This window comes from Coregonus clupeaformis, chromosome 24 (genome assembly GCF_020615455.1).
Source record: "Coregonus clupeaformis isolate EN_2021a chromosome 24, ASM2061545v1, whole genome shotgun sequence".
Taxonomy (NCBI): Eukaryota; Metazoa; Chordata; class Actinopteri; order Salmoniformes; family Salmonidae; genus Coregonus; species Coregonus clupeaformis.
The window spans coordinates 31,698,248-31,713,078 of NC_059215.1; the positions used below are offsets into that span (position 1 = coordinate 31,698,248).

The 14,831-nt window shown below is 43.9% G+C and overlaps 1 protein-coding gene across 1 annotated transcript in view; it reads left to right on the top strand.

The window, feature by feature from the left end:
* Positions 1–14,831, top strand: part of LOC121537256 (multiple epidermal growth factor-like domains protein 6) — a 122,112-nt gene that overhangs the window by 68,052 nt on the left and 39,229 nt on the right. The window contains exons 9-20 of the mRNA XM_041844934.2: positions 2,130–2,255; positions 5,538–5,660; positions 5,784–5,906; positions 6,236–6,373; positions 6,527–6,649; positions 7,118–7,240; positions 7,519–7,692; positions 10,756–10,887; positions 11,488–11,616; positions 11,801–11,929; positions 12,920–13,054; positions 13,347–13,481. Of these exons, the coding sequence (XP_041700868.2) occupies positions 2,130–2,255; positions 5,538–5,660; positions 5,784–5,906; positions 6,236–6,373; positions 6,527–6,649; positions 7,118–7,240; positions 7,519–7,692; positions 10,756–10,887; positions 11,488–11,616; positions 11,801–11,929; positions 12,920–13,054; positions 13,347–13,481 (1,590 nt within the window). The remainder of the gene's footprint in view (positions 1–2,129; positions 2,256–5,537; positions 5,661–5,783; positions 5,907–6,235; positions 6,374–6,526; positions 6,650–7,117; positions 7,241–7,518; positions 7,693–10,755; positions 10,888–11,487; positions 11,617–11,800; positions 11,930–12,919; positions 13,055–13,346; positions 13,482–14,831) is intronic.

The window sequence follows — 14,831 nt, forward strand, 5'->3', positions numbered from 1 at the left end:
TGTTAAAGCTGGGCTGGAACAAAATGTACACTCCTTGTAGCTCTCCAGGGTTGGCCACCCCCAATGCTGTCCTCTTAGCTCAACTACAAAGACTTTCAACCACATTGCTTTTCCTTTTCACCATTGAAGCGGCAGACCATGTGCTTCGACACACGCACTAATCTTAGATTCACTTTAGTCTTATGCACAGCAACTGTGTGTAGTCCAAAAGCGCGGAATCAATCAAGTTATTTATTTCGATTTTAATCAGGCTGCTTTGATGGCACGGAAACCTCTGATGGCATGATGTGTCAAACAAACCGTCTCATCCTTATCACGCTGTTTTTCACCAGGCCTAGTTTTCCTCCTTTAAATGAAAGGTAGCTGACGAACTCAAGGATGCTCCAAACAGTAGAAAAACATAAGACATCCTTAATAAACTGTGTGATATGGCTTACTGAAAAAGATATGACTGACAACTCCCTTAGTGTGATCCTACTTCAAAAAAAATTAAATGAAAGACTCACTCTTGATAATGCTCAATTTCCTTTCAATTAAATTCTCTCTTTCCCTGAAAGAAATGTGTAGACCTATGTAAGTAGTCTCAACTGTCCCCTAGCATCCCCAGATGAACCAAGCCAGCCAGAGAAGCATGTCTCTCTCCCCCTTCACACCAGAGTGCTCTGGAGCCTCCCTCCACTAAGAGCTCTGTTCCTGTGATTCCTCCTGAAACCAGGAGCAAGTACTATAGAAGCTAACTGGAGACAGTCAGTCTCATCTGATCTTAGCAAAGTCAAAAGAGCCAACTCATCCATCATTAGGAAAATTATCATTGTTCTTTGAGAATAAGTGAAACTTGCACCAATGCTGTATGCCTACCTGGCTCAGATATTGGTTATATGGAGTGTTGATTGATTTACTAACAATGGAGAGCAAATGGGCAATCTAACTGTCAAAGCAAGCCTGTCGGCTGAATCATGTTGGCTTCCCGGGGCACGTTGCCAGTCAGGGGAAGACCTGATACTTTCCACTGACGATCTCACAGCTTTCCTCCATAAACATAGGCCCTGTCCAGAAACAACCCATTGCCCCTATACCACTCTAGGTACTTTAGTAGATCTGACAGGACTGGATAGGTGTAAGCAATATTGCAAGTTCCACCTAGAGGGCAAGGTTAAGCAACTACCATCTTGCTAATATCTATCCATTCCTGTCAGATATACATAAGGTTCCAATGGCCTAGGGGTTAGTGGCAGGGGTTGTTTCTGTACAAGGTCGACTGCAAAGAGCCACGTAAGTACCCCCTGCTGTCCGCACGCTTATTGGCTGTTTTGGTTTTGAAACTGGGACTCCCTTTTCTGAGTTCATCCAAATGAAAATGGAGCAGCTACTTCTCATAAAGCGATACAGTTCACCTTGGGTTAGCATAAATCAAATGTTTGAAATGATCTTGTGGTGTCTTGCTCTTTGTGAGAAAACATATAGACAAACACTTGCTCCTGCTGTCAGAGAAAGTAGACCTACTGTAATGTTCATACCAATTACTAGTCGTTGTTAGGGCCAGGAGTTTATCCTGCTCTCATGAAAAACTCTGGGCCTGTGTCAATGTAAATAATCTGAACCAAAAACAATAGTGGTCAAAATGTCTGTCTGCATTAGACTTTGAGAGCACATGATAATCAATCAACTACAGTGCTATGAAAAAGTATATGCCCCCTTTCTAATTTTCTCTACTTTTACATATTTGTGATACTGAATGTTATCAGATCTTCAACCAAAACCTAATATTAGATAAAGGCATTACTGGACCATGTCGTCCAAAAAGTTATACTTTTGAATCATCTGTCCATAGAATGTTCTTCCAAGAGTCTTGATGATCATCCAGGTGCTTTTTGGCAAACTTGAGTCAACTTTTTGGACGAGATGGGTCCCATTATGCCTGGCGAAAACCAAACACTGCATTCCACAGTAAGAACATCATACCAAAGGTCAAGCATGGTGGTGGTGATGTGATGGTTTGGGGATGCTTTGCTGCCTCAGGACCTGGACGACTTGCCTTAATAGAAGGAACCATGAATTCTGCTCTGCTATACATCACCTTGTTGATCTAATTGTTGATCTATTGTCTCTCTCTGTGTGTTTGTCTCCAGCCGTCCGCTCCTGTGCCGTCAGCAATGGAAGCTGTGAGCAGGACTGCGTGCAGCTGTCCCCTGCTCACTACCAGTGTCGCTGCAGACCCAACTATCAGCTTGCAGAGGACGGCAAACACTGCAAGTGTAAGTGCCGCTAGACGGCCATAAAAACAACACTCCTCCATACAGACCTTCTCCAGATCCTTCAGTTTTCGGGGCTGTCACTGGGCAATACGGACTTTCAGCTCCCTCCAAAGATTTTCTATTGGGTTCAGGTCTGGAGACTGGCTAGGCCACTCCAGGACCTTGAGATGCTTCTTACGGAGCCATTCCTTAGTTGCCCTGGCTGTGTGTTTCGGGTCGTTGTCATGCTGGAAGACCCAGCCACGACCCATCTTCAATGCTCTTACTGAGGGAAGGAGGTTGTTGGCCAAGATCTTGCGATACATGGCCCCATCCATCCTCCCCTCAATACGGTGCAGTCGTCCTGTCCCCTTTGCAGAAAAGCATCCCCAAAGAATTATGTTTCCACCTCCATGCTTCACGGTTGGGATGGTTTCCTTGGGGTTGTACTCATCCTTCTTCTTCCTCCAAACACGGCGAGTGGAGTTTAGACCAAAAAGCTCTATTTTTGTCTCATCAGACCACATTACCTTCTCCCATTCCTCCTCTGGATCATCCAGATGGTCATTGGCAAACTTCAGACGGGCCTGGACATGCGCTGGCTTGAGCAGGGGGACCAGGATTTTAATCCATGACGGCGTAGTGTGTTACTAATGGTTTTCTTTGAGACTGTGGTCCCAGCTCTCTTCAGGTCATTGACCAGGTCCTGCCGTGTAGTTCTGGGCTGATCCCTCACCTTCCTCATGATCATTGATGCCCCACGAGGTGAGATCTTGCATGGAGCCCCAGACCGAGTGTGATTGACCGTCATCTTGAACTTCTTCCATTTTCTAATAATTGCGCCAACAGTTGTTGCCTTCTCACCAAGCTGCCTGCCTATTGTCCTGTAGCCCATCCCAGCCTTGTGCAGGTCTATAATTTTATCCCTGATGTCCTTACACAGCTCTCTGGTCTTGGCCATTGTGGAGAGGTTGGAGTCTGTTTGATTGAGTGTGTGGACAGGTGTCTTTTATACAGGTAACGAGTTCAAACAGGTGCAGTTAATACAGGTAATGAGTGGAGAACAGGAGGGCTTCTTAAAGAAAAACTAACAGGCTGTGAGAGCCGGAATTCTTACTGGTTGGTAGGTGATCAAATACTTATGTCATGCAATAAAATGCAAATTAAAATTATTTAAAAATCATACAATGTGATTTTCGGGATTTTTGTTTTAGATTCCGTCTCTCACAGTTGAAGTGTACCTATGATAAAATACAAATTACAGACCTCTACATGCTTTGTAAGTAGGAAAACCTGCAAAATCGGCAGTGTATCAAATAATTGTTCTCCCCACTGTATATGTTCTGTGGTTGACTGATAGCAATGATCCACCATGATGTGTCGTATTACACTAGTGTTGTCGTAAATTATGTAATCAATGTTACTGCACTGTTGTGCCTAAACATTATAGTGGATGTGGGTGTGCACGCAATTTCTCAGTCCATCCTTGGGCTTAAATCTCCATGCAGCACAAACTTTTTTGTCTTTGTTTGCCATGTCGGGGGTGAGGTGAAATAACAAAATGCTGACTGTGCTGGCTGTGTTGGCTGTGTTGACTGTGCCGACTGTGTTGACTGTGTTGGCTTTTCGGACTGTGCTTCGACAGCTCACTTCCTGTCTGTTTGTCTGTCTGTCTGTCCTGTCGTGGGGCTGAATAAACCTGATGCAATTACATGACTATAACTCCATCCTGGTGTTTTCCTTACCAACTCCACATTATTTTCTCAAACAAGGCTCACGAAAACCGTGGACAAACACTGCATACTCATAAAAGTAGCACTTTAAACAAACTCAAATGCACATGTGGCCATTGTGGTTTCCCATGCCCATTTGGTATGACCCCATATAGGGGTTTGGCAGCCATGGCCCGGGATGAATTTGAAACGTACTTAAAGGCTGGAGACTGCACCGATTCTGTCCAACGATACTGTACTTACTAGCTTGTGTTAATGACTACTAGGCCAAACTGTAGCACCCAGATTTCCTCCTTCTACAGATATAATAGATAAAGGATACAGCTGTGCTGGAGTGGTTGGCTTCAGATATCGTGCCTGGCAGTCGTCAGTCCTTACCCAAAGTCCATTGGCAGCGCAGATCCTTTGACTTCAGATGGTTCTTATTGTGGTCGACACGTAGATCTCAGATATATCATGTCGTATTTTATATATCAAGACATATGGACATATTTAATATTCTTGGAATTTCACATTTTCACATCAAAAGAAAAAAGGCACTTGGAGAGATGTCGATGCTATTTTAGATCCAATAGGATTGAAGTTATATTTAAATGGTTTTGATACCAGACATGCATTAGGCCAATTTTAGCACTGAATGGGGGAAAAATACAATTATATAAATGTATTAGGATGTAATACAGAGATTGCAGCTGTTTTGGAGTGTGCACTGTAGTACCTCTAGATGTTAAATTACTGTGCACTTTGGCAGGCTTTGAAATTTCTCGTCTTGTATCCGACTCCAAGGTCTGAAAGAGAGACCAGTTCGAGCAGGCCGTCATCGCCTTGGCGACCTCTGACCAATGGTCTGTCTGGCCAGCAGAATGACTGGTAAATCCAATTGACATGAGGCTTACCAGAGGTCCGCTGTTACCATGGTTACTGAACCACGATCCAAAAGCGAAATATAGGAACGCATGAAATAGTTATCCACCTAGTGTGGATTTCAAACAAACCCGCATTGTGAAAAAGTAACATTGTTACTGCTGTATCCATTCTATCTTTGGGCAGATGTGGACATCTCGTACCTTTACTGATTTTCTGTCCCTTTACAATGTTTCCTGCTTAGCTAGATGTGCACTGTCTAACATCGTCTTCCATACATCAACAACTAGCTACCAGAAAATTAAAAAAATTAAAATCCCTAATTTCTAGTAAGTGGAGCTCCTTGGAAATTCACCTCTCAGGGGTGCAGACATGGAAGTAATTATGGCCTTTTCTGCACAGAGAAAGTAATCACACCCCCATTTAACCCCATTACCCTCTTACTCCCTCAAATCCACAGGGGAGAAGGGCTAGCAAGAGCATATGAAGTGTGTGTGTGTGTTTCTGTCTGTCTGTGTGTGTGTGTGTGTGTGTGTATGTGTGTGTGTGTGTGTGTGTGTGTGTGTGTGTGTGTGTGTGTGTGTTATGCATATGTCCCTGTCAGTCAGAGAGAGAGAAGGGCTGACGAACATATTATGAAGTGTGTGTGTGTTTCTGTCTGTTTGTGTGTGTGTGTGTGTACTCATCCCATGTAACTGTATTTCAGTAAGAAGCCCCTGTGCAGACAGAAATGGGGGCTGTATGCACACCTGCAAGAATGACGGATGGAGAGCTCAGTGCAACTGTCTTCCTGGATACACACTGGCACAGGATGGCAAAAACTGTGAAGGTAAATATCCATAATTTACTAAATTAATTTGATTGGTTATGGATTATGGTGATGGTGGTGGGGATGATGATTTTGATGATAATGTTAAAAAGCAAGTAGTTGAAAGTTGTGTGTGTCCCCCAGACATCGATGAGTGTGAGACAGGCCAAGCTGCTTGTGCCCATGGTTGCCATAACACCCAGGGCTCCTTCACCTGTGTCTGTAACCCAGCATACGAGCTGGGTGCCGACGGCAGGAAATGCTATCGTGAGTCAACTCCCATTCTCTCTGTCAACTAAAATGTTCTCTCAGTCAACTTCCATTCACTCTGTCAACTCTCATTCACTCAGTCAACTGCCATTCACTCTCAGTCAACTCCCATTCACCCTCAGTCAACTCACATTCTCTCTCAGTCAACTCACATTCTCTCTGTCAACTCACATTCACTCTGCCAACTCTTATTCACTCTCAGTCAACTCCCAATCTCTCTCAGTCAACTCTCATGCAGGTTCGAAGGTCTGCGCAGATCAGCAGAACTTCACAATGCAACGATAATCCTATATTCTTGGCATTTGGCCATATTTCTCTCTCTTAAGGAATCGAGATGGAGATTGTGAATGGTTGTGAGACTGCCAACGGAGGCTGTTCCCAAAAGTGCCAACAGTCCACCCTCGGACCTGTCTGCAGCTGTCACCATGGTTACCACCTGGACGACGACCTCAGGACATGTGTGGGTGAGCAAAAAGCAGTTTGATCGATATGGAGTGATTTTATTTGCCAATAATTTAGAATTTTACATTAATTCAAAATTATTTAATTCAATTCAAAAATTGACACTAAAATCTCTACATAGACAGACTTGTCAACAACGGCTGTGTATGTTTCAGACTTGGACGAGTGTGAGGCGGGAAGCTCATGCTGCGAGCAGGACTGTACCAACTATCCCGGGGGTTACGAATGCTACTGCGGGGCTGGCTACCGTCTCAATTCGGATGGGTGTGGCTGTGATGGTACGGTCTATTAAGCAACATAATCTCCTTGATCAAACATGATCTATAAATCTATCTACACAGTGTTATGACTTACTGCTTACAGACATCAACAACAGAATATAAATCCATCAAGATTGTCATAGTTAGCTCTTCCCAATATACTGTACTGTATACCACAAGGGGGCAAATTGGATGGAGGCAATAACCGCAGTCTTGGCAGATTTTTGTTCCGTTGTTGATGTTTGTAAGCAGGAAGACACCCCGCAGTGTATGATGATGTCATGTCATGATGTTGCTGAACCTATGGTGCTCTTTAATGCCCTTTTCTTTGCTGTTTTAATAAGGGTGCTTGCTTCAACTTAAACTGTTCATTTGCCCCTAACAATTTAAACCTCTGACACTACCATTAAATATATTTTAGACTGCTGAAGCAAGCACACACATTTTCGTCAGGAAATCAAAATGTTCTGGTCGTTGATGTTGCAGATGTGGATGAGTGTCTGGTAGACAATGGAGGCTGTGACCATACCTGCCAGAACACAGCCGGCTCCTTCCAGTGCTATTGTCGCCTAGGACACCGGCTAGACGAGGACCGTCTCTCTTGTATTCGTAAGTGGATCAGATATGAATCCTGTCTTGGTGGTACTCAGGTAGAAATAACACATTGGGCCAGGAGTCTTTCCTGACCTGACTGTAACCTGACTGGGAAAAAATCTGGGCCTTAGTGGTAGGCTATAACTGGCAGTACAAGTTAAAGGCTCTAACTAGGGCCCAGAGTTTACAATTAACAAATTGCTTTATGTTAAGTGGCATGCTAAACTGGATATTAGAATGGAGAGAAAGTGTGCAAAGAGAATGACAATGACTGTTGTACACTCTCCCTTCAGCCCTGGAGGGGGCAGTAGAGGCGTTGGAGTGGAGCAGTCGCATCGCGGTAGAGCGCCCTCTACCCCAGATCACCCTGCTGAGGGACTACTTCCAGCAGCTGGAGCGTTATGACGACTACGAGGAGGACAGCCTGGGAGAGCTGCGGGCCCAGAGCACCCTCACCCAGACCTTTGGTATACATACAGTTGAAGTCGGAAGTTTACATACACTTAGGTTGGAGTCATTCAAACTCGTTTTTCAACCACTCCACAACTTTTTGATTAACAAACTATAGTTTTGGCAAGTCGGTTAGGACATCTACTTTGTGCATGATACAAGTAATTTTTCCAACAATTGTTTACAGACAGATTATTTCACTTATAATTCACTGTATCACAATTCCAGTGGGTCAGAAGTTTACATTCACTAAGTTTACTGTGCCTTTAAACAGCTTGGAAAATTCCAGAAAATGATGTCATGGCTTTAGAAGCTTCTGATAGGTTAATTTCCAAACGCCTGAAGGTACAACGTTCATCTGTACAAACATTAGTACGAAAGTATAAACACCATGGGACCATGCAGCCGTCATACCGCTCAGGAAGGAGACGCGTTCTGTCTCCTAGAGATGAACGTACAGTTGAAGTCAGAAGTTTACATACACCTTAGCCAAATACATTTAAACTCAGTTTTTCACAATTCCTGACATTTAATCCTAGTAAAAATTCCCTGTCTTAGGTCAGTTAGGATCACCACTTTATTTTAAGCATGTGAAATGTCAGAATAATAGTAGAGAGAATGATTTATTTCAGCTTTTATTTCTTTCATCACATTCCCAGTGGGTCAGAAGTTTACATACACTCAATTAGTATTTGGTAGCATTGCCTTTAAATTGTTTAACTTGGGTCAAACGTTTCAGGTAGCCTTCCACAAGCTTCCCACAATAAGTTGGGTGAATTTTGGCCCATTCCTCCTGACAGAGCTGGTGTAACTGAGTCAGGTTTGTAGGCCTCCTTGCTCGCACACGCTTTTTCAGGGCTTTGTGATGGCCACTCCAATACCTTGACTTTGTTGTCCTTAAGCCATTTTGCCACAACTTTGGAAGTATGCTTGGGGTCATTGTCCATTTGGAAGACCCATTTGCGACCAAGCTTTAACTTCCTGACTGATGTCTTGAGATGTTGCTTCAATATATCCACCACATTTTCCTTCCTCATGATGCCATCTATTTTGTGAAGTGCACCAGTCCCTTCTGCAGCAAAGCACCCCCACAGCATGATGCTGCCACCCCCATGCTTCACAGTTGGGATGGTGTTCTTCGGCTTGCAAGCAACCCCCTTTTTCCTCCAAACATAACGATGGTCATTATGGCCAAACAGTTCTATTTTTGTTTCATCAGACCAGAGGACATTTCTCCAAAAAGTACGATCTTTGTCCCCATGTGCAGTTGCAAACCGTAGTCTGGCTTTTCTATGGTGGTTTTGAAGCAGTGACTTCTTCCTTGCTGAGCGGCCTTTCAGGTTATGTCAATATAGGACTCGTTTTACTGTGGATATAGATACTTTGTACCTGTTTCCTCCAGCATCTTCACAAGGTCCTTTGCTGTTGTTCTGGGATTGATTTGCACTTTTCGCACCAAAGTATGTTAATCTCTAGGAGACAGAACTGAGCGGTATGACGGCTGCGTGGTCCCATTGTGTTTATACTTGCGTACTATTGTTTGTACAGATGAACGTGTTACCTTCAGGCGTTTGGAGGTCTACCATTTTTTTTCTGAGGTCTTGGCTGATTTCTTTTGATTTTCCCATGATGTCAAGCAAAGAGGCACTGAGTTTGAAGATAGGCCTTGAAATACATCCACAGGTACACCTCCAATTGACTCAAATGATGTCAGTTACCCTATCAGAAGCTTCTAAAGCCATGACATCATTTTCTGGAATTTTCCAAGCTGTTTAAAGGCACAGTCAACTTTGTGTATGTAACTTCTGACCCACTGGAATTGTGATACAGTGAATTTAAAGTGAAATAATCTGTCTGTAAACAATTGTTGGAAAAATGATTTATGTCATGCACATAGTAGATGTCCTAACCGACTTGCCAAAACTATAGTTTGTTAACAAGAAATTTGTGGAGTGGTTGAAAAAACGAGTTTTAATGACTCCAACCTAAGTGTATGTAAACTTCCGACTTCAACTGTACTTTGGTGCGAAAAGTACAAATCAATCCCAGAACAACAGCAAAGGACCTTGTGAAGATGCTGAAGGAAACAGGTACAAAAGTATCTATATCCACAGTAAAACAGCAAGGAAGAAGCCACCGCTCCAAAACCACCATAAAAAAGCCAGATTATGGTTTGCAACTGCACATGGGGACAAAGATCATACTTTTTGGAGAAATGTCCTCTGGTCTGATGAAACAGAAATATAACTGTTTGGCCATAATGACCATCGTTATGTTTGGAGGAAAAAGGGGGTTGCTTGCAAGCCGAAGAACACCATCCCAACCGTGAAGCATGGGGGTGGCAGCATCATGCTGTGGGGGTGCTTTGCTGCAGGAGGGACTGGTGCACTTCACAAAATAGATGGTATCATGAGGAAGGAAAATGATGTGGATATATTGAAGCAACATCTCAAGACATCAGTCAGGAAGTTAAAGGTTGGTCGCAAATGGGTCTTCCAAATGGGCAATGACCCCAAGCATATTTCCAAAGTTGTGGCAAAATGGCTTAAGGAGAACAAATTCAAGGTATTGGAGTGGCCATCACAAAGCCCTGACCTCAATCCTATAGAAAATGTGTGGGCAGAACTGAAAAATTGTGTGCGAGCAAGGAGGCCTACAAACCTGACTCAGTTACACCAGCTCTGTCAGGAGGAATGGACCAAAATTCACCCAACTTATTGTGAGAAGCTTGTGGAAGGCAACCCGAATCGTTTGACCCAAGTTAAACAATTTAAAGGCATTGCTACCAAATACTAATTGAGTGTATGTAAACTTCTGACCCACTGGGAATGTGATGAAATAAATAAAAGCTTAAATAAATCATTCTCTCTACTATTATTCTGACATTTCACATTCTTAAAATAAAGTGGTGATCCTAACTGACCTAAGACAGGGAATTTTTACTAGGATTAAATGTCAGGAATTGTGAAAAACTGAGTTTAAATGTATTTGTCTAAGGTTTATGTAAACTTCTGACTTCAACTGTATTTGTTTAACTACTTTTTCCTATTCCTTCTTCTGCTCTTCCTCCACCTCCCCAGTGTGTCTTAACAACACGTTTGGCCACGACTGCAGCCTGACGTGTGACGACTGTTCCAACGGTGGTGTGTGTGACATGGAGGAGGGCCACTGTGACTGTCCTGATGGGTGGACAGGCGTTGTCTGCAACCAGAGTGAGTGTAGCCACGCAGAGAAAATAAAACATCAAAGCATCAACAGGGTTTTAACCCTCAGTCACAGGTGTTACTGATCACCTGAGGATTTATTCACTAGGAACTAAACGAAAGCAAACCAATTTAAACAAAAAATTCCATTGCAAAACGTTTTGCTACAGTTTGCTATGGTGTGCACTAATGAATACACCCCTGTTTTGCTACTAGTCATCTAAGTTCTAACCCAGTGTTTCTCTATCCATTGCTGGGTGAAGCTATAAAAGTGGCCTACCTTGTGTTTAAATGGAATGTCACCTTCTGTCAGACACAATCATTACATTTTACATTTTAGTAATTTAGCAGACACTCTTATCCAGAGCGACTTACAGTTAGTGAGTGCATACATTTTTCATACTGGCCCCCGTGGGAAATGAACCCACAACCCTGGCGTTGCAAGCGCCATGCTCTACCAACTGAGCTACACGGGGCCAATCATCATACAGAAAATTCCTTATTTGGTGACGTATCTACCGTATATAGCTTTGTTGAGAGAGTTAACGCCATACCTCTGTTTCTGCTTCTCTCACCTCTCTCGCTCTCACTCTCCTTCCCTTTGCCCAGCTTGTCCAGAGGGCACCTTTGGCAGGAACTGCTCCTTCAGCTGTAAGTGTAAGAATGGTGCCACCTGTGACCCTGTGAGTGGGCACTGCCGCTGCCCACCTGGCGTCAGCGGGGACATGTGCCAGGATGGTGAGTTGGCACAGATTCATGCAGCACTGGATCAAAATAGCATTGTTTTCTCTCAAAAAGGTACAATTGATTTAGCTTACAATTGAACCAATGGAATTGTCCTAAAAGTGCAAATCCTAATATTGGTGCACCTTATAATATGTTGTACTTTCTACTCTTGCCTCTGTGTATCTGTGCTCTGTAGGCTGTCCTAAAGGCTTGTATGGGAAATTGTGCAATAAGATGTGTAACTGTGCCAATAACGGGCGCTGCCATCGCACCTATGGAGCCTGCCTGTGTGATCCCGGGCTCTACGGGCGCTTCTGTCATCTAAGTGAGTGGCATGATGTCTCGTTGCCTCTCTACCTCGGTCTCTTTCACTCTATTTCCTTTATGTCATTCTTTCACTCCCTGTAGCCATTTTCTCCGATTGCCATGCCAAGTGATTACCTCAGGAAGGACTCATTCCTAGTACATCTGGATCTTACTGTGATCTGGGGCTGTCCAGCGAGTAGGATTGCTGATCTAGGATCAGGTCCCCTCTGTCCATGTAATCTTATTCAATGTGATCTAAAAGGCAAAACCGATCCAAAATCAGAACACCAACTCTAAGATGCTTTATTTGATTTGCTTTATTATGATCCCCATTATCCGACGCCAATGGCGACAGCTAGTCTTACTGGGGTCCGACACATAACGGAAAAGACATTACAGACAAAATACTTTACAATTTACATACATTTAAAAACATTAACATGTAGTGTGTGTGTGCATCTATCAGTTACACATACATGTCAGTACATACACACAACAAGTAGGTCACATGGGGGAGAGGCGTTGTGTCGTTTGCTGTTCACTTGTGCTATATGAGACGGAATGGAGTTCTATGCACTCATTAATCTGCATAATACTGTTAATTTCCTTGAATTTGTTCTGGACCTGTGAAAAGACCCCTGGTGGCATGTCTGGTGGGGTAAGTGTGTGTGTTAGTGCTGTGTGTAAGTTGACTATGCAAACAATTTGGAATTTCCAACACATTAATGTTTCTTATAAAAACAAGAAGTGATTGTCAGTCTTTCCTCAACTCTTAGTCAAGAGAGACTGGCATGCATAGTATTAATATTAGCATTCTGATTACAATGAAGAGCAAGACGTGCTTATATTGTCAATATGACTGAACCATAATCAAGATAAGATACATTTATGAATATGGGCCCTGGACCTCTCTTCCCCTGCACTACCATGTACACAGTCGGGCAGTATTAATGTGTACCCTATTAGGCCTGCAGTCCTGTTTAACCCTTGGTGTGCCATCTCTCCCCAGTGTGTCCTAAGTGGGCGTATGGCCCTGGCTGCTCGGAGGAGTGCCAGTGTGTCCAACAGAACACCCTAGAGTGCCACCGCCGCCATGGCTCCTGTGTCTGCAAACCAGGCTACCATGGCAAGAACTGCCAGGAGGGTCAGTGGTCCAGAAAGATGTTCCGCACACACACAAGCGTACACATACACAAGCATACACATGCACATGCACACATACACGTATGTGCACGCACACACATAAACATACACATGCATGCACATATACATATACGTATGTGCATGCACACACGCACGCACACACACACAGACACACAAACAAACTAAACACACACATGTCAAGGAATGGTTCTATCTGGTTTGATCTGGTTCCAGGAATCTGGCCCTAAATGTGTAACCAGTACCTTTAACCCACTTTTGCTCATCTCCTCTAGAGTGTAATAGAGGATACTATGGCCTGGCCTGCAAGAGTACATGTCAGTGTCCATCAGGGGTACCCTGTGATCATGTAACAGGGGAGTGTCTGCGCCAGTGCCCGCCTGGCTTCCATGGGGACAACTGTGACCTAGGTGGGTACAGTGCATGGCATGGCATGCCAACCCAGACCAATGCAGAATAGTACTTTATTGTCCATTTATTGGGAACAGAAATGTGTATTTCTTGTTTCTTCTAACTCCATCAGGCGAGACAACACAAAATGCTCGCAGACATGCACACACACACACACACACACGCACAGTATATGGCATCTAAGTCTATTGCACTCATTCTCTGTCAATAATCAAGAGACGGATGGGGTGTCTCCAACTCTGGTCCTGGAGAGCTACTGGCCTGGGTGTGCAGGGTTTGGTTCTAACCCAATTCCAAGACACCTGCTTCACCTACGGCCCTATAAAATCTGTGTTGTGGACAGAATCACGGAATCCAGACATTAAAACTGAATTCAACAATATTCAAACATGTATTCAAATCATCTAGTAGAAAATCAACTAAATGTATTGAACTTATTAGAAAATGCATTAATTGCCCAAGTTAATCATAAGACATGAACAAAATCCATCAGTGATTGTATTTTCCTGCAACTTTCTGAAATGGCACAGGAATGCCCTTGTCTGTGTGTGTGTGTGTGTTTGTGCGGTGCGCATATGTGTAGCCGTTAGCGGTGACGCTAATCAAATCAAGTTTACCAGATGTGATTGCGGGTGTTTCCTGAAGTCCACGATCATCTCCTTTGTTTTGTTGACGTTGAGTGAGAGGTTATATTCCTGGCACCACACTCCCAGAGCCCTCACCTCCTCCCTGTAGGCTGTCTCATCATTGTTGGTAATCAAGCCTACTACTGTTGTGTCGTCTGCAAACTTGATGATTGAGTTGGAGGCGTGCTTGGCCACGCAGTCATGGGTGCACAGGGAGTACAGGAGTGGGCTGAGCAAGCACCCTTGTGGGGCCCGAGTGTTCAGGATGAGCGAAGTGGAGGTGTTGTTTCCTATCTTCACCACCTAGGGGCGGCCCGTCAGGAAGTCCAGGACCCAGTTGCACAGGGTGGAGTTCAGACCCACGGCCTCAAGCTTAATGATGAGCTTGGAGGGTACTATGGTTTTGAATGCTGAGCTACAGTCAATGAAAAGCATTCTTACATAGGTATTCCTCTTGTCCAGATGGGATAGGGCAGTGTGCAGTGTGATGGCGATTGCATCGTCTGTGGTTCTATTGGGGCGGTAAGCAAACTGAAGTGGGTGTAGGGTGTCAGGTAAGGTAGAGGTGGTATGATCCTTGACTTGTCTCTCAAAGCACTTCATGATGACAGAGGTGAGTGCTACGGGGCGATAGTCGTTTAGTTCAGTTACCTTTGCTTTCTTGGGTACAGGAATAATGGTGGCCATCTTGATACATGTGGGGACAGCAGACTGGGATAGGGA